The sequence below is a fragment of the Notothenia rossii genome, assembly GCF_949606895.1.
Source record: "Notothenia rossii genome assembly, chromosome: 1".
NCBI lineage: Eukaryota > Metazoa > Chordata > Actinopteri > Perciformes > Nototheniidae > Notothenia > Notothenia rossii.
In genome coordinates, this window is record NC_136912.1 from 10,073,990 (window position 1) to 10,093,413 (window position 19,424).

General features: G+C 39.7%; 2 protein-coding genes across 2 annotated transcripts in view; one reads left to right on the forward strand and one right to left on the reverse strand.

The window, feature by feature from the left end:
* The first annotated feature begins 1,682 nt into the window (after window positions 1-1,682).
* LOC307033213 (lipopolysaccharide-induced tumor necrosis factor-alpha factor homolog) lies at window positions 1,683-5,186 on the forward strand. Its single transcript, XM_079671601.1, has 5 exons — window positions 1,683-1,813; window positions 1,907-2,027; window positions 2,763-2,792; window positions 3,155-3,287; window positions 4,698-5,186. Exons 3-5 carry the CDS (start codon window positions 2,768-2,770, stop codon window positions 4,804-4,806), a joined length of 267 nt encoding a protein of 88 aa, XP_079527727.1. The 5' UTR covers window positions 1,683-1,813; window positions 1,907-2,027; window positions 2,763-2,767; the 3' UTR covers window positions 4,807-5,186.
* A 116-nt stretch (window positions 5,187-5,302) lies between these two features.
* The window catches only part of LOC307033176 (uncharacterized protein), an 18,874-nt gene continuing 4,752 nt past the window's right edge, over window positions 5,303-19,424 (reverse strand). The window contains exons 9-26 of the mRNA XM_079671535.1: window positions 18,576-18,693; window positions 17,841-18,059; window positions 16,994-17,164; window positions 16,125-16,274; window positions 14,819-14,883; window positions 14,227-14,356; window positions 13,749-13,834; window positions 13,523-13,652; window positions 12,296-12,486; window positions 12,002-12,092; window positions 11,497-11,626; window positions 11,230-11,420; window positions 10,279-10,437; window positions 9,811-9,947; window positions 9,120-9,262; window positions 8,937-9,031; window positions 6,974-7,943; window positions 5,303-5,752 (exon numbers count right to left, since the gene is read on the reverse strand). Of these exons, the coding sequence (XP_079527661.1) occupies window positions 5,679-5,752; window positions 6,974-7,943; window positions 8,937-9,031; window positions 9,120-9,262; window positions 9,811-9,947; window positions 10,279-10,437; window positions 11,230-11,420; window positions 11,497-11,626; window positions 12,002-12,092; window positions 12,296-12,486; window positions 13,523-13,652; window positions 13,749-13,834; window positions 14,227-14,356; window positions 14,819-14,883; window positions 16,125-16,274; window positions 16,994-17,164; window positions 17,841-18,059; window positions 18,576-18,693 (3,250 nt within the window). The 3' untranslated portion in view covers window positions 5,303-5,678. The remainder of the gene's footprint in view (window positions 5,753-6,973; window positions 7,944-8,936; window positions 9,032-9,119; window positions 9,263-9,810; window positions 9,948-10,278; window positions 10,438-11,229; window positions 11,421-11,496; window positions 11,627-12,001; window positions 12,093-12,295; window positions 12,487-13,522; window positions 13,653-13,748; window positions 13,835-14,226; window positions 14,357-14,818; window positions 14,884-16,124; window positions 16,275-16,993; window positions 17,165-17,840; window positions 18,060-18,575; window positions 18,694-19,424) is intronic.

Below are 19,424 nucleotides of genomic sequence, written 5' to 3' on the forward strand. Positions count from 1 at the left end.
ACATACAGTACGTGATATTACATTCATGCATTTCTTTGTTTTATCAGTTGCTTCTTACTGAATACATAAGAAGCACTATGAAGTAAAGATTGCATCGATGTTCCTTCAGTAACGCGACAATTTAAATGTAAACATGGGCCATGCATAAATATACATTAATCTCAAAGGGAAACGAAGCTTTATTCCAAATGTTAGTTCAATCAGGAGAGACTTCATTTTGTTTAAAGAACATTTATTGACACATGCCATAAATGTTAAGTCTTTGGCGATCCTGAAATCGTATATCTAAAGGGGGGAATGCAGCCGTGAGCATATAGGGAACCCCCCCCCGGGGTCTAGACACTGGTGATGATGCTGAAGATCTGGATTTGAGGAGGAGATGGGATGAAGAGGAGGTGTGATGAGGTTTTTGGATTAACTCTCCTGGCACTGGATATGATGAGAGGAGGTGGATGGGGAGGAGGCGGGCGGCTGCATGAACACCTGAAATCACAGCTGACTGCAGGAGAGAGGAGTTAGGCTGCAGCATGGTGATTGGCTGCTGAGATTGAGGTGAAATGTGAAAGGTTAACAGAAAGCCCGTGATGAGCTGATTATATGCCGCTGCGGAGTGAATGTATACCTGTCTTCCTTAAAGAGCTTGCGCTGAGCTTCATTTCATTTCCATATGCAGTCCTTGTGCATGCAAATCATATATTACCAGTTTAATTGTTTATTGTATACTTTTACCAACTTTTACACATTTTGTGTTAACTTTTGACACTTTAAGTACATTTTTAATTTTCCATTTTTTCCTTCCTGGGTACAGTGACCAATCCGCGGAGTCGTTACGTGCCAACACGGCACCCAGACCCCACGCAGCATTCTCATCTGTTTGTCATTACTGGTGTCATTTTCTGGTTGCTAACACACGCCATTGTAACACATAATCACTGATGTTCAGCTGAAACGGTGGTTGACTCATCAGAACAGAGTGGGCGAGCTGACCAATCAGAGCACAGTGGGCTCACAGGGAGGGGGGGCAGGAGCTCCAACAACCCGTGTAGGACAGAGAGTGAATACACATACTATACAGAGATGCTGTATGAGAAACCAATGTGAATTTGGAACATTGAACAATGTAAATCTATTCTAGTAGACCTCAACAATGGAATTATGATCAGTAGAAATGGCAATGACATGGGAACTTTAACACAACTCCCAATAATGTGTCATTTACGTCTATTTGACAGTGTTTGATCAAAACTACGATGCTAAGCCTTTCAAGAAATCACCAAAACCTTTAAAGAAGATATAATATATTCTTGGCCTTTAAAAAAAAATCGATTTATGTTTGTATGAAGGTACGTCCTTGATGCTGAAGGGAAATCCCGTAGCGCTGTGTTCAGCCAAGAGTTAAATGTCAGATTTAATTTGGAGCAGTAGAAGTCATGTGCGGCTCATTTCAGTCTGAATGGAGAGGCATTCGTCTTTAGTTCCATGCACTGCAAGTCTCTCAGACACAGGGATGTTGTAAATGTTTTCAAGTTGACCGGATACTTATACATCTTATGTTCCTTCATTCATAAAAATAGCTTTTACTACTTTCTTATGTGATGAAGTGCCTTGTTGTTAATCAGTATGTATTTGACTTTAACAGATGGTAGTTGTTTATTTCCATTTGAGGAGGTCATTTGCACAGATCTCTATTTCTATCATGAGGAAATAACTGTCGAGATTTAAGAAATCAAATTAACCTAAAACATATGTTTGTGGTTTTTTGTTGGCATGTGTTAAAAATATACTGTTGCAAAAAAACGATACCATGTGAAAGGTAAGAGATTTCCTCTCAAGCACAGATGTGGGAAATAGGAAATCTATGATTGTTGTTATAAAAGTATTTCCTCGCTCATTTGATTTGTGGCAGGGTTGGGTCAGAGAAGCTCACACAGAAGGCAATTCAGCAATCTCATGACTTCAGGGGAAGAGAAGGAGGTGTAGCCGACGGTGGGGAAAACTCTGGAGTCAGACTTTACTCTACAACGACTGTAAGTACTCTGCTTTGTTTCAAAACTGTTCATTTGTTTAACTGATAGTATTTACAGGATTTGAAGCTATCTGTAAGATATTTGTCCGCGTTACAGTGTGAACTTTGTTGCACTATAACAAGCAACAATGTTTAATTCCATACTGTATGTGTGTACGTATTGATACTTGCATGGTTAATGATACTCACAAGAGTCACATAGTGAGATTTCTTTGACCTATTACAGATTTGAAAATATATTCTAGGAATCAAAAATGTTCCTGCACACAAACAAAACCACCTGATTAAAAGTGCCTCCCAAACTGAAAAAAAATATGTTCAAACTGTTCAAATAATGCCTATTTTGTCAAAATAGAGGCGGTCAATAACCAAAGGTTGAAATATTTCAAAGATGTATGATTACTTATATTGATGACATCTATTTAGGAACACCCAGCCATACTGTATGCTGTAGTTCTGTAAAGTATTTAAATACATTTAATTAATTTTAATCTAATATAATTGGGGCCTTATATGCTGCGACCACTGCTTTTATCACTACTTATTTGATTCCTATTTCTTTAACTGCATTGAGAGAAACCTATGACATTGTTTGTGCCTGAGAATGATGACAATAAGTATAATCTGATTCTGATATATGATGCATTTGTGATCACTACAATCCTTTACTAAATAATTAAAAAGTATACATGTTGCAGCCCTAGTTACCTAAATGTTTGATACAATTTATTTACAGGAACTATGGCAAATGGACAAACACCAGTGGGTGAGTCTATACCGTCTGTACGACAGAACATGGGTTACTCACCACTTTTAAAAAGCTCCAATATCCTGTAACTTTTTTAGAAATTCTAACTCTTATCAACGTTTTGTGAAACACTCAATACTTTTATTGTCATTTGTACATATCTACTGTACAGTGTAGTATGACAATGAAAATCTTAGGTCACAGGATTTGCATTGTTATAACTGCACTGTAGCTATGTTGACAATAAAAGCCTGGAATCCTTGAAAAAAGAGTTAGAATTTCTAAAAAAAAGTTACGGGATAATAGAGCTTTTTTTATATTGAAGAGCAACCCATGTGGTCTGTTGTACTTCACTTCTCCTCCCTCCACATGCTGTGCAGTGGCAGTCGGTTCGTTTGGAGACGGTCCGGTCCAGGTGTCCTGTCCTCAGTGCCGTCAGACGGTCCTCTCCCAGGTGCATCACTCCTCCGGGCTGCTCACCTACCTGTTCTGTGGAGGACTCTTCCTCTGTGGGTAAGGAGGGGTGGAGCGTAACTGGGGTCATTATAATATTCATATTTCAGTTTCTACTTTATATGAATATTGATGTGAAAATTCAGCATTTTCTTTATTGAAACATGTCTCATTTATCATATATTGTTACTAAACTTGACAAGGAGGACACACTACTTTTATTGGCTTTTTGGGGTTTGTCTGTTTTATATGAAAACCTATATATGTGTCCCCGGTGTTCCAGGGAACTCACCAAGTGTCACCAAACACAACCCTCTCTATTTTCCTCCATACCCAAACCTCTTAAAAAGGGGCTGCAACGGATCTGATACAGCCTGATCCAGATTTGAACACTTCTGTGACGTCACAGAAGTGGCGCTACGGCTATTGGGCCAACTCCAACAATCAGGAGGAGACAGCCACGGACATTGCCGTTAGACAGCGCTGGAGACGCTGTAGTACATATGCCAGGCCTGTAGATGGTGCTGTTCTCACAGAATCAGCCCATGCAAAGACAGTGTTAAATTGAGAGAAATCAGGAATGGCTAAAATACATGATCTGTTTGGTATTTTGAAAAATAAAAAGTATAAATATGCCTTATATATATATAAATACCTTTATATGGTCCTACACTATATTATTCAAATATAGCATGATAGGTCCACTTTAAGTAACAACTCTCCTTGCCATGCGTCTTTATGACTCCAGATTGTTGTAGAACTAAATAACTAGACATCTTTTGTTTTTTAGGATTTTAGTATTTCTTCTATTTTATATTTAATACAATTCTCAAAAAATGTGCAGTTCTTAATTGAAAACTCTTGGATTTGTATAATAGCTTCCATAACATGTTAACCAATGGTTCCAAATGCAGCATCATTGTACTCTGGACACTAGTATGCATCTCTTTTTATTGGATTTGTGTGCTTTTTTTAATCATTTAATTTCTTATAAAAAAGAAAACTGTTTCTCTATCGAAAAGTCAAATCTTTCTTAAAAAAAAATATTTTAACTAAATTCAGCTTTTTTTGTTGATAAATCTCATTTTATTTTCAATATTAATGTTGTTATAAAATAAATTAATGACACTTTATTAAAGGGTGGTATTTCTCAAAACAGGTGTGATTTACTCGTCCAGTGTTGTAATAAAATGTTGCCTTGATCTGGAGTCATTCGGTCACATGACATAGAGGCTATTGAAAAGATTTTTTTTTAATGAAGAAACGGTTTAATTTCCACAACAACATCCTGTGTACGTTACCAGGTGTAATTCATATTTCAGCAGCAGATGTGCTTGTGATCAGAAGGAAACTGACTTGTGAAATTCATAAACAAGTAGTGACCATTTATCTGTTTTTGATTAATGAAAAAATAAGATGTTAGCAGTCACTTACATCATGAATCCTGATATTCTCTTTTGTCCTCTCCAGCTTTGTTTTAGGTTGCTGTCTCATCCCGTTCTGTGTGGACCGGCTGAAAGACGCAAAGCACACCTGTCCCACCTGCAAGGCTGTACTTGGCGTGTACAAACGCTTATAACTTATACTCAAGCTGTTCAACAATAAGTCAAACAATCAGAAGAGTAAAGTTTTGATAGTAGAATCAAAGTTTAAGCCACTGACACAAGGCTTTTTTGATTACTTACATCCAAGTGATTCACTTATGATTAAATAATTAAATAATATTCAGATAAACTCATGTGGAAAATATTGTTTGTTGCAACTCAAACTGAAATGTCGGACTACAGACTGACGTTTCGTCCTGAATGAAACACTGTCATACTCAGAAAATGTATTTATCCTTCCTGAGTATGCCAGTAATAAAAGTTAACCCTATTATTCGTCTTGTTAGTGGCCGCCTTAGAAGGTTGGACTCGAGACACAGACTTTATTCATAAGGACTTTGCAACTACATTGTGTTGGTTTTCCTGCACAGATTAAAGCGTGTGACTCTTTCTGAAAATGTTTTCACTTCAAACCGTAATATTAATAAACTGTAACCAAGCAACAGAAACTTTAATGATCCTGCAACAATGTAAAAATCAAGTTTTTATTATTATCCTAATCAAGGTACAGTACGCCTGTCTACAGAACACAAAGGGCTATTTATATATGATTTGCAATGACTTAAATACATAATTTCACCTTCATTTTTTTAACAATCATAACACCTGAGACACCAGGAAAAAAACACAAAAGTAGTAAATATATGAGCCTAAAAAGTGCATTTAACATTCAGAGCATGTACTTGATGCTGAAGAGTAAACTAATTAAGGATACATTATTTACATTTACTGTTTGGTTATTGCACAGTTAAATCAGTACAATGCAGCATGGAGCTACCACTTTTTTTTATTTTTGTATAACTATATATTCATTTAGCTCAATGACAAACATCAGCCATGTATTTTTTCATACAAGAGAAGCGATGAAGAGCGCGAAGAGGACGGAGAAGGTGACTCCAGCTTCTGCTCGGATGTGGGCTCCTGAAACAGACACACAAACTCACTTTAGACATCAGTAATACTGAAATCATTCATCCAATACCCAATATATCCAGCTTATGTTCAACAAAGATCAGAAATAAATGTAACTGTTGTTTCATGATGATGTGAAAGAGGATCTCTGGTAATGTTGCAAGACAGACAGGCAGACAGACAGACAGACAGACAGACAGACAGACAGACAGACAGATGGATAGACGGATAGACAGATAGATAGACAGACAGACAGATAGATAGATAGATAGACGGATAAACAGATAGATAGACAGACAGACAGATAGATAGACGGATAGACGGATAAACAGATAGACAGACAGACAGACAGACAGACAGACAGACAGACAGACAGACAGACAGACAGACAGATAGATAGACAGAGAGATAGATAGATAGATAGACGGATAGACGGATAAACAGACAGACAGACAGACAGACAGACAGACAGACAGACAGACAGACAGACAGACAGACAGACAGATAGATAGATAGACGGATAGACCGATAGATAGACAGACAGACAGACAGATAGATAGACGGATAGACGGATAAACAGATAGACAGACAGACAGACAGATAGACAGACAGATAGATAGACAGACAGATAGATAGATAGACAGAGAGATAGAGAGATAGACAGATAGATAGACGGATACACAGACAGACAGACAGACAGATAGAGAGATAGAGAGATAGATAGATAGATTCACTTGCTAAATAGCTAATGTCTGCTAGCTAAATAGCACACTAGCGTAATTGAGTCTCTAATGTTAACTTGTTTTATAAATGTCAACACTGTCGACCTTTGTCTACCCTTCTGGAAGTGAGAGTTATTATAAAGTGTCAACATGAGCTTTAGTATGCTGTCCGACTGGCGCATTTGTTTTGGTACTTTTGCTAGCTCCTCAAAGCAGGGCCATCTAAACCACAGGACACTACAGAGTTATCAAAAATCTTCTCAAATGCCCACAGATTTGAGGTCATTTTCATGTCATCCCCACAGCCACTAACAGAGGATGGATGTGGTACTTTAAAAGCCTCCGATCAACGCAGTGTAGCTGTGATTGATCCCAAATAAAAGAAGGGCTGAATATGGTGATAGGAACCATGTGACAGATTCAGAATCAGAAACAGGTTTATTACCAACTACGTTGACGAGTACGAGGAATTTGACTTGACTATTACTACTACTACATGGTGACTCACCTGTGGAGGTGCCATTTATTGTGGTGGTGGTGGTGGTGGTAGGAGCCTTGGTGGTCACAGCTTTGGCAGTGGTTGGAGAGCCGGTGGTTGGAGAGCCGGTGGTTGCAGAGCCGGTGGTTGGAGAGCCGGTGGTTGCAGAGCCGGTGGTTGCAGAGCCGGTGGTTGGGGAGCCGGTGGTTGCAGAGCCGGTGGTTGCAGAGCCGGTGGTTGGAGAGCCGGAGTTTGCAGAGCCGGTGGGTGGAGAGCCGGTGGTTGCAGAGCCGGTGGTTGCAGAGCCGGTAGTTGCAGAGCCGGTGGTTGCAGAGCCGGTGGTTGGAGAGCCGGTGGTTGCAGAGCCGGTGGTTGGAGAGCCGGTGGTTGCAGAGCGGGTGGTTGCAGAGCCGGTGGTTGCAGAGCGGGTGGTTGCAGAGCCGGTGGTTGCAGAGCGGGTGGTTGCAGAGCCGGTGGTTGGAGAGCCGGTGGTTGGAGAGCCGGTGGTTGGAGAGCCGGTGGTTGGAGAGCCGGTGGTTGGAGCGCCAGTGGTTGCAGAGCCGGTGGTTGCAGAGCCGGTGGTTGGAGAGCCGGTGGTTGGAGAGCCGGTGGTTGCAGAGCCGGTGGTTGCAGAGCCGGTGGTTGGAGAGCCGGTGGTTGCAGAGCCGGTGGTTGGAGAGCCGGTGGTTGGAGAGCCGGTGGTTGCAGAGCCGGTGGTTGGAGAGCCGGTGGTTGGAGAGCCGGTGGTTGCAGAGCCGGTGGTTCGAGAGCCGGTGGTTGGAGAGCCGGTGGTTGGAGAGCTGGTGGTTGTAGAGCCGGTGGTTGGAGAGCTGGTGGTTGTAGAGCCGGCCCTGCCTCCCGTGAGCCCGATGTCCAGCGTGTCGAGGTCAGTCTGGAGCCTCTGGCTAATCCAGGTCCGTACTGGCGTTTGGTTTTCATAGGACTTCAAATTTGCCAAGTTTGTGCCGAGCAGACCTTTGACGTCATTAACAGTCAGGTCCTATGAAGAGCAGAGCAAAGATTTTTGTGTGAAAATTAACAAAAACACACAGACCTAACGAAACATGCAGGTAGCATCAACCACTAAACAAGTACATTTACTCAACTCCTTCTTATACTGTAATTAGGGTTTTTGTGGGGATGTATGAGGTACTAATCCATTGTCAGTGTACACATTTGGAAAGCTCCAGTTTGGAGCTGTCCAAATGTGTGTTCTCATTTATTGCATTCGGTTATTCTGAGAACAGGGGTTACACAAGTTGATGCAAGACGTTGATATTTAAAATTGTTGGTTTGTATTTCTAAGCAAAGATTGAAATACAGGACTTTAACTTGTAGAGTAAAACTTCGCAAAGTTGCATTAATGCTTTGGGATTTGGATATTTATTCCACCTGCGTCCGGCTTTAGTGCTTTTTCTTTAGTATGGCTGGCGCCTCTTTAAGATCTCCCGGAAAAGGTCCACCTTTTAAAGACTTCTGCCTTCAACGACCTTACAACCCTTACTGCTCACTGCTTACAAAAAAAACTATATTCAACACACATAATCACCAGGCTGCCCACGATACGATACTATCGCGATACTTAGGCCAAGATACAATAGTATTGCGATTCTACGATATGCTAAGTATTGCGATACGATATACTGCAAATCACATCCATGTGGTCATATCCATGTCTGTCTTCCCTTCCTGGTTAAGGGCTATTTATTTGCCATATGAATAGTTTATGTAAATAATAATAATAAAAAGGAGATGGCATTGTTTTTGTTACTTTCATTTCAATTGTATACATGTCTTAACGTAACTTCCTGTTTTATATACACATTCTTTCGGAGGGATAAGCTACAGTTTATATAATAAAATATCGATACTTTGCATCCGTGTATCGATACAATATCGCCAAGTATCGCGATACTATGATGTATCGATTATTTCCCCCCCCCCCACACACACACACACACACACACACACACACACACACACACACACACACCAGTATAACATTCTCGTCCAGTGCGGTGAAGGTAGCCATGTCCATGTTGATGTCGGAGGTCGACAGACTTTTGACATAGGATAAATCCGCGCCTCCTGCAGGCCAGGACAGAAATAAACGGGATTAACTGTGTTCAAAATAAAGTGTTGCTGTATGGATGTGTGTGTGGGTCTTTTTGCTTACCCATGTAAGGTTCTATGAGCTGGTAGGTGGAAGTAGTGATACTTGTTGCGCGGGTGTTTGTGTCAAACGCTTCTTTGGCGATGGTGAACAGGGCCTTCTTTTTCTGCAAGGTGCAGGAGGACACCGTCAGGGCGTTGGCCTCTCTGCAGAGCAAGAGTAAGACACAGAGTAAGAGACGAAAATAGACTCAAGCTAAAAACCTCTGTCTACAGGTGCTGGATACAAACAAAATAAACAAGAGTATAATGGATTAAGTACACACATTTAAATTATGAAATACTGTAAAAAACTATTTATTTGGATTTATATTTTATGTTCTACTACAATCATCATCATTTGGCATCTCCTGTGTGGATGTTAATGCAAGAAGAAGCGGTTTTCTGAAATGTTTTACTTGAATCAAGCGGCAGTTTAACACGTACAACATATTTTAACAGACAGTCGAGCACTGTTTGGACTCACATGTTATGATCCTAGTGTATTAATCCACACACACACACACACACACACACACACACACACACACACACACACACACACACACACACACACACACACACACACACACACACACACACACACACACACACACACACACACACACACACACACACACACACACACACACACACACACACACACACACACACACACACACACACACACACACACACACACACACGACCCTTACTTGAGGCTTTGTGAGGAAATGTTCTGCAGGACGTCGACATCGAGGAAGCAGAGGTTGGTTCCTCCGAGGCTGTTGAGCTCCGCGCTGCCCAGACTGTTTCCCTCAGTACTCAGATACTTAGAGACGATGGCCTTCGCCTGGTGACAACAGGAAACACTCATTCATCAGGACACACAAGCACATATTTGTACACATACAGTAGCAGTCAAAAGTTTGGACACACCTTCTCATTTGAAGGTTTTTATTTATTTTATTAATAATTTACCATTCCAGGTGACTACATCATGAAGATTGGCTAATGGTTACACAAGCCAAAAAAAATCGTTATGACATCATAAAGTGGACAAAATCTGATCAGCTCATTTTCAGACAGGTTTTTATAGAAATGGATCAGGAGAAAAAGAGAAATAATCTTTTTTCCTGAAACTTTTTGCATAATAGGTCCCCTTTAATTAATTCTCTACTCACCAGGCTCGAGTCCCAGTCCCCATTGTCCGAGTCCATCAGAGAGGAGAGAGTGTCGATCTGAGTGATGGTCCACATGTCGATGCTTTCCACTGTGGCAACGCGGGACGCCGGGCCCAAGAGCTGGACCTGGTCTTCTGGGATGTCAGAGCTGGAGTACGCCTTCAAATATGTGAGAATAAGAGTCAGTTAGTCTGTTTAAAGTTCTCTGTGGAGATGTATCTGTAAATGAACAGAGGGAAAATGAAGATGAGACACTTATGAGAGGATGAGTCACTCAAAGAGTTTAAATGCAGATATATTATTGAAAACGGAATCAGACTTTGAGGGTGGGAGAAGCTAAGATAATGTCCCAAATAATTTAAAGGAAAATCCTGAGTAGCATTATCAAAGTGTCTTGTATCCATAAACAGACTTATGGAAACATAAGGACAAATATGATTTACATTATTCCTATTCCATTTCCATATGGTACAAGAATAAGTGAACGCTTGCACACTCTTAAACATATTACTCTATGTTTGTTAAAAAACAACACCTTTGACAGACCACCAAACCAAAGAAGCAAATAACACAGAATATTTAAGAATGATTCAGTAATAACAATTCAGGACAAACACAAAACTAAAGAGACGTCCATAGAACTGATTATATATATTAAAGAAATACTGAATGTGCACAAAACAAGTGATATTCATTATGATAAATGTGGATAGGCCATCAAGCGTCCTAGATTAGATTGCATTTCACTGTGTGTAAATGTTTGCCGCTGACGTAGATAACATTTTTGACTTGCAAATAAAGTTTTCTGGTACGTATAGGGAGGGAAGAAGTGTATACAATTTATACAGATTTTAGGTATATAACTCCTTTAATGAAATGGACTTAAACAGCAGCAACAAGCCTGACCTCTTATTGATCAGACATTTACAAATACATGTTTCCGTGACTCACCTCGTGCAGCTTGCTGAGAACGATCTTGAGGTAATCCTCGTCGTCCACCTTGTCCGTGATGCCGTCCAGGTTGTTTTTAACGGTGGAGGCGCTGAGGCAGCAGTTAAACTGAGTGATGTCGTCATAGTCGAAGGGGAACGTCTCATCGCTGATGATCACCTGATTGATCTCTCCTACAGTGCACTCAGCGGCTTGAACACAGGAAGATGAATGTTTAATACGGTGAGTTCCTGAAGAGATGATAGCGGATAAAGGAGGGAGACTCACCGACAGATCGCTTTGATTTGTTCTTAATGGACTTTCTTATTTCTTTCTTCAGACTCTTCCTCTTCTTTCTGCTCACTCTGTTGCTTTTAAGAACCGTCAGGAAGTACTTTAAGAACGTCCGCTTTGTTTTCTGCTCGCAGGAACAAAACAAAACACAAAATGAAACTCAAGAAAATCTCAATCCATCACCAAGCAGGCGACATAATGGCACTATGTACTGTCAATAAATTACAGTGCCTTATATGGTGTTTCCTCTTTGCACATATCAAACTTATTATACTATATATTTCTTTGTTTGCAAACGGCTTTAAAATTCTTCTTTACCACATTTCCTTCCCCTTATAGGAGCTGTAATTTATTTAAATCCTCTGTTTATAAATGTATATCCATGTTTTCCTCTGTGAAGCACTTTGCTACTCAAATCAAATCTTAGCTACTTTCTCACTTACTAATGGAATCACAATTTGTTCTTCGATTTGCATTAATCCACGTGTTTGTTACTCACTTTATTAAAGTGATCGTAGAAGCTGGAAGTCAGATACAGCGGTAACATCTCGAGGTCCTTCAGAGTCTGTAATGTCCATGTCGATGCAGCTCTATGGTTAAAAATAAAGACATGTATTTTTATCAAACTGAAACTCAAACTTATATATTTTGCTTTCTTTGAATGTTTTATCTGTTTTGACCTTTTTTTTTTAAGAAACAGGAAAAATGTTATCGTTGCTTCTAAGAAATAAAAAAGGTTTTCTAACAAGTTAACAAAATACTTGATAATAAATGTATTTTATTGTTGACGTACCCGTACTGAGTCTTCCCGCCCTGCAGCAGAGCTTCAACAGCGGCCGCCTGAGCGTCTGTGAGGTCCGGACAGTTGTTGAGTTTCTCCAGGATGGACGGGTCAGAGATCTCGATGTACGACCCGTCCAGCACGCAGCACATGTTCCCCAGCACCGACACATTGTCCTCCGTCAGACTCGTGTTGGTTATACCCTGAGAAGACAGAAGGGTTAGAAACAGACATTAAGCACAGACTGGAATACGGTTAGCTTTTCATTCAGGCTGACATTAATGTACAGTTTAAATCCGGGGTTCGTTGTGGTAGCAGATTATATTTAATATCATAAAAAGAGTCTTAATGGAACACATTTTGAATTTCGCTCATATCTTTACTCTGGAGTCCTGAACTCATTTGATCTCATTTGATTTGCCTTTATTGGAAAGATATAGGGATGGAAACGGAGTAAAGATAGAGAGAGGTATAACATTCAACAAAGGTCCTACAGCTGAAATCAAAACAGGGACATTGCGGTAAAGTTAAATACTAACCATTCAGCCAAAGTAAAAGTAAAAATAAAAGTTTACAGAGATAGGAAAGGTCAGTACAAACACATGTTTGCACGGGAAAAAGTGTCCTGGACAATAATTTTATTAAAAAATATTAAGTGAATTGCTATTATTTGACACTATTGTTCGTGCCTCTAGTTTTCATTGATATTATCACAATGACTGTATTGTACATGTAATGCATTCACACTGACAGACAACAAGAATCAAAACTACATTGGCATCCTGATAGATATTTCATTTGAACATTTATATCGTCACTTAACCTTAATCTCCCTCCAATAAATTGATTCCGTTGTTTCAACACTTTTTAATGTCTAGCAGCGTCAATACAGCAGCGTGCGTTGAAGCTTGCCGGTGAGCTTGTCTGAAACTCGACCGACAACCAATCAAGGACACACAAGCAGCGGTTTGATTGGCTAGAGCTTGTACTGGCATATGATTTGATCGGCTGACGCTTCCGCCGAAGCTTCAAAAGTTGAACATTTCTCAACTTTTGAAGCGAGCAAAGCGAAGCGACGGAACCACAATGCAGTTCGGCAAAGCGTGACGTCACCCCATTCAAAGTGAAGTGTTGAAGCTAAGAGAGACAGTTTAACTTTTGTTCAATAAGTTCTTTTAGTGTTGAACTTCGGGAACTTAAAGCGGACATTTTATGTGATTTGTTTGTTGGTGGACTCACCAGGCAGCTCCTCGCGTTAACAAACAGAGCGCTGCGTTTGTAGCTGAGGTCGGAGGAGAAGACGGAGAAGTCTGCGTCTGAAAGCTGATCGAAATACGACCTGCACATGGCCTCTGGCACCAGAGAGTAACTGCACACAGACAGAGAGTCGGTCAATAACACACACTGCTCTGAAGATTTGTGGAATCAAGAGAAAATCAGTTTTTCAACCTAAATCCAGACTCACTCGTAGTACATCAGCATATCAGGAGGAAACAGCTCGAAGATGGTGGCGTCGGAGTCGTTTTTGATGTAGTTGTACATGCAGGTCAACTGTTGGTGAGCAGAATAAGCGTTTACATTATTTGGGATACATCTCCCACATAGCTGCACGCTGCTTTGATTTGTAAATGTTACGGTGAAAGTAAAAAAAAAAAGACATAAAAGAGAAGTAACAGCCTTAAAAATGGTTGAGAAATAAGTACTTATTTTTTTAAATAAATAAGAATCTGAAACATATCTTAAAGTCACTCAAAGACTTTAAATTAAGTACATTTCAAATCACTAACTTTCGCCAAATAAAGTTACCACACACACACACACACACACACACACACACACACACACACACACACACACACACACACACACACACACACCCCCACACACACACACACACACACGCACACGCACACGCACACGCACACACACACAGACTCTCTCACCTGAGTCTCCACCAGTGTGACCTTTCTCTTTCCTTTCCTCCGACAGGCTTTGATCAGCTTCTTGATCTGCACCTTCTTGAAAGTCCTCACTCCAGTACACGTGAAGCCTTGCAGCACAGAGGACGACAAGCTACACACACATAAAAACACACACACGTTAATCTCGATATACACTATACACAATTATACGTACACGGTATACACTATTACTGAGGCCAAGATTAAGATACTATCTGTTCGTGGGAAAAAAACTATTTTGCTATTAATGCTATTCATCTGTATTTTCATTTGTTGTGTGTTTTTGTCTCTTTTTCGGCAAATGAATTACCGTACATATATTTGTGTGTGGGGTGATGGGAAAAGGGGACCAAAGCAGAAGGAACAGACATGATAAGTCTGTTCTGATAAGGGCACCTGATTATTCACACAATATTATTATATTTGTTTAACATATGAATATTACATTTTTATAGATTTTTTAAATATCCAGGTTATCTGTAATACCCATTTATCACGCAACCAACCCTAATTCCATCCCATATGCTGGACTTTTCCTGACTCTTACGTTATTTAAAACTTCCTTAAAACTCACTTGTTTGCACTTCCCAGCTCCGTGGTTGCAGATTCCACAGCTATAACTCCAAAGAACAGCTCAGCCTGAAAGAATAAACACATCATGTGACGTGAGGACTTACAGAACAGTGTGTGTTTATATACAGTGGGGAAAAAAGTGGTGGAAGTTAGTTAGTTAGATTAGTTATTGTTATTACAACGTGACTTCATATTAAAACATGACTTCTCTATTATTTAACAACTCTTTTTATTGCGTTCTTTTATTTTGGGTTTAAGTAGATTGTCAGAATAAGTGAGAAATGGATTTAACTTCTGTTAGACAGCTATCATACTGAATACATATTTACTGTGAATGCATGCAAAAATATATGGCATTAATAATGTATAATCTAATTACATTAACTGTGTGTGAATGTTTCATTTTATTTAAAATGAAATAAAAGTACATGAAAAAGTTGATTCAAGAACAAATCTCTGTTATTAGATCAGTACTTTTCTTATATGAATATTATTGTTACATTTGAAAGGTCTTTACCAGCTTTGGAATTATATATCTATATCTATATAGATATAGATATAGATATATATAGAGAGAGAGAGAGAGAGAGAGAGAGAGAGAGAGAGAGAGAGAAAGAGAGAGAGAGAGAGAGAGAGAGAGAGAGAGAGAGCTACAGTGGGGCAAAAAAGTATTTAGTCAGCCACCAATTGTGCAAGTTCTCCCACTTAAAAAGATGAGAGAGGCCTGTAATTTTCATCCTAGGTATACCTCAACTAAAAAGAAATCCAGAAAATCACATTGTCTGATTTTTAAAGAATTTATTTGCAAATGATGGTGGAAAATAAGTATTTGGTCACCTACAAACAAACAAGATTTCTGGCTCTCACAGACCTGTAACTTCTTCTTTAAGAGCCTCCTCTGTCTTCCACTTGTTAACTGTATTAATGGCACCTGTTTGAACTCGTTATCAGTATATACGTTAACGAGTTTGACCTCTGTCATTGCCAACAAAGGGTATATAACAAAGTATTGAGATGAACTTTTGTTATTGACCAAATACTTATTTTCCACCATAATTTGCAAATAAATTCTTTAAAAATCAGACAATATGATTTTCTGGATTTTTTTTTCTCATTTTGTCTCTCATAGTTGAGATATACCTAGGATGGAAATTACAGGCCTCTGTCATCTTTTTAAGTCTAAATAAAGTCTAAATAAAGTTTAAGACTAAATAATTGTTTGCCCCACTGTATATATATTATTATATTATAATTATATATTATTTATATATTAGTTCAAATGTGTGTTTAGTGTTGAATCCCCTCACCTGCTGCCGTTTCCACTTCTTCTTGTTGAGCGTGGTGAGGACGTTGCTGTTGCCTGAGAGGCCGAGCAGCAGAGCTCGAGGGATCTCTGGGGCCAATTCATCCGGAACATTCTGAATGATCATTTCACTGTTGGTGTTGACTGAGATGATCTGTGGGAGGATGGGAGAAGGATTTCTGTATTTAAGTAGTAGATGTCTTCATCACTGCATCTATTAGAAAGGTTAAACCACTGGAGGTTTGCAAGAACAGGATTTTGAGGAGGTGACTCCTAAACAGGATTCACACACATTGTCTAATCCAAAAACATTTCAATGACTTTTTAAGGACCCATAACTCAAATTTCCTTGAACATACAACCTATATGTACACAGATGAAACGCTATACTTACAACCCCAACCTTTTTGTATCTCTAATAGCTTGTAATGATTACATTTAAATCAAATACTTCAAACTTCATGCATAACCCATACAATCTTGTCTGATTGTTATTTCCAGTATTTTCTTAATATCATTGAATAACGATATAAACAAATGTGTGGATGCTAGACTGAAAAACAATTGGTGCAGCTTCATAAAGGTCCTTCTCTTACACTGTATACACGTCACCTATTTTTCAATGTTTATACGATCATTCTCCAAGGACTTTTCCAACTGTAATTACTTTTACAGGTCGGGGAAATTGTATATCTTTAAATTAGTCCAATAAGTCACGACTTGAACTTTGGTGTGTCGTCTTAATTTGTAGCAACAGTACCTTTCCATTGATGTTTGAAACTGTCCTTTAAACTACAGCTAAAATGCTTAATTTTGAATATTTAATGAAACATATAAATACAGTCCTGTAACAGAACAATGAAGCTGTCATACCTGAGTCACAAAGGTGTGCTGGACGATCGATGAAGCGGTGGTGATGTGTTCCAGGAACGAGGGATCTTTGGACGCAGCGAGCAGCTGGGAGCCGCTGATGCTGCCGAACGTTTTCGAAGGAATTCCCACGACGAGAGAACCGAGCATGAGCAACGACGACGAGCTGTTGATCTGATGGGTGATAAATAAGTTAAAGACACAGATGAGCAGAGATGGCAAAAGTACACACATCCTTTACTCAAGTAGAAGTACAGATACTCGTGTTTAAAAATACTCTAAAAGTAGAAGTACTGACTAAACTTCTTTCCTCAAGTAAAAGTAAAGAGGGCTTTGAAATGTACTTCAGTAAAAAGTACCCATAACTAGCAGCTGTTTTAAAGAGTACCTGACCTCCCTTTATATTAATAGAACAATAATGTCATTGTTAGCTAATGAATGTTTCCATGCTGAACAACGGCAACATGACAACCTTTTCATTGGTCCCTCTTCTTTAGAGAAGACCAGGAAATGATGGATACACGGATCGTGTTCAAATCAATAGGCACGCAATGACTCTAAATAATAATGATCATGCCACCAAACACACATTCAAACTAAAGGAACCAGCCTGTTTGGAAAATGTGAGAAGTAGAAAGTACAGGTATTTGGGTTCAACATGTAAAAAGTAAAAGTAAAAAGTCGTCAGAAAAATAAGTAGTGGAGTAAAGTACTGATACCAGAAACATGTACTTAAGTACAGTAACAAAGTATTTGTACTCCACTGCTTCCCACCTCTGCAGATGAGATGTCTAAACTCTGACTTATGTGATCACAGACATCAGATCTGAACTCTACGGAGAGCAGCTACCTTCATGGCCCCCGTGGAGATCAGAGACACGATGATGGCTTTGGCCTGGCCCTCATTCCAGCCCGTCACCGTGCTGAGGGTGGTGAGCGCCCCCAACAAGTCTGCAGGTTTTATTTTGTTGAGCTGCCCGACAGACAGGCTGTTGCTCTCGTTCCCGAGGACAGAGATATCTGTGGCGTCGATGTCGTCCCCGAAGTTACTCGCCAAAGCTGCAGAAACCTACAGGGAAAGTAAAGAGTAGTGTTCATTGTTTTAGCACAAAGGCTTGTTTTTTGAGCAGTTAAAGTGAACTCAGAAATGGCTGAGCGTCAAGTTTATAGGTTTTTTTATGGGTTGTTGGTTTGATATGTGGTTACAATATATAAAATATGTAATATGTCAGCAAATAGTTGTAATCTGAAAGATAGAAAATAGTTCCTTCATGACTCGACTGAGTATTTCAAGATTTCTGAGTATTTTATTTGGGAGGGGGGGGTTTGAGTACCGCAAGCAAAGTGCCATCATCATAGTCGAGCAAATGAAAACATCTCCACTGCTAGCAACTCCTACAGCTCTGTAATTGGGGATGAACCGTCCATTTCAACTTTACTGGAGGGATAATACTATTATCCAAAAATGTTGTAAAAAAGCTTTTGCTAATATTTCCGTGTGTGTGTGTGTGTGTGTGTGTGTGTGTGTGTGTGTGTGTGTGTGTGTGTGTGTGTGTGTGTGTGTGTGTGTGTGTGTGTGTGTTACCTGTGGGTCCAGGTCTGTGCAGAGGGTGGTCAGGTTGAACAGCACGATGATACTCTCTCCTGCCGTCAGCTGGAGGAAGGCGGTGCCCGGAGCGACACAGCGAGACAACAGAGGAAGACTGCAGAGAGAGAGGAAGAATAATCATCCTTTTAAAACAGATCATATAGTTCATGTACGCAGAGGTGGAATATAACCAAGCACATTTACTTAAGTACCATTTGAAGGTACTTAAGTATGTTCATTTAATGCTATTTTTTTTACTTCAAGACCAATATTGTACTTTTTACTTCACTACATTTACTTTGACAACTTACATTTTATTACATTTTGTCAGAAATATTACAGTGACTCACTCACCACATATATTATCACACAGGTTTATAGCGCAGTGTTTCCCATTCATTGATTTATTTGTGGCAGGCCGCCACAATTAAATATCGTCCGCCACAAATGGATCTCATAAAAAAATAATAATATTATTCTTCTTTTTTTTTTTTTAGGTGGTCTAATGGATAGTGAGGTCGGCTGATGATCGGAAGGTTGCGAGTTGAAATCCTGCCTGGAACACCACAACTAGTGTGCCCTTGAGCAAGGCACTTAGCCCTCGGTTACTCCAGGGAGAATGTCCCTGTAATTGGTCATTGTAAGTCGCTTTGGAATAAGGTGTCTGCTAAATGCCTAAATTGTAAATGATATTTTTGGGAGAATAAACCCCACAGATCCTCAACTCTGGTGCGTTTCACTCATTAACAACGAAACACAGAGCAACAAGAACGTTGGGGGGGGATGCGGTGCGGTGCCCCCACAAATAGAATCAAATTCTGTGGGAAACACTGATAGCGCAATATG

What these genes read in the sequence shown, in the direction of transcription:
- LOC307033213 (XM_079671601.1), top strand. Translation starts at nt 2,768, where the DNA reads ATGGCAAATGGACAAACACCAGTGG. An exon ending in AAATGGACAAACACCAGTGG is followed by an intron (nt 2,793 to 3,154) that starts GTGAGTCTATAC and finishes CATGCTGTGCAG; the next exon opens with TGGCAGTCGGTTCGTTTGGA. An exon ending in GGAGGACTCTTCCTCTGTGG is followed by an intron (nt 3,288 to 4,697) that starts GTAAGGAGGGGT and finishes TGTCCTCTCCAG; the next exon opens with CTTTGTTTTAGGTTGCTGTC.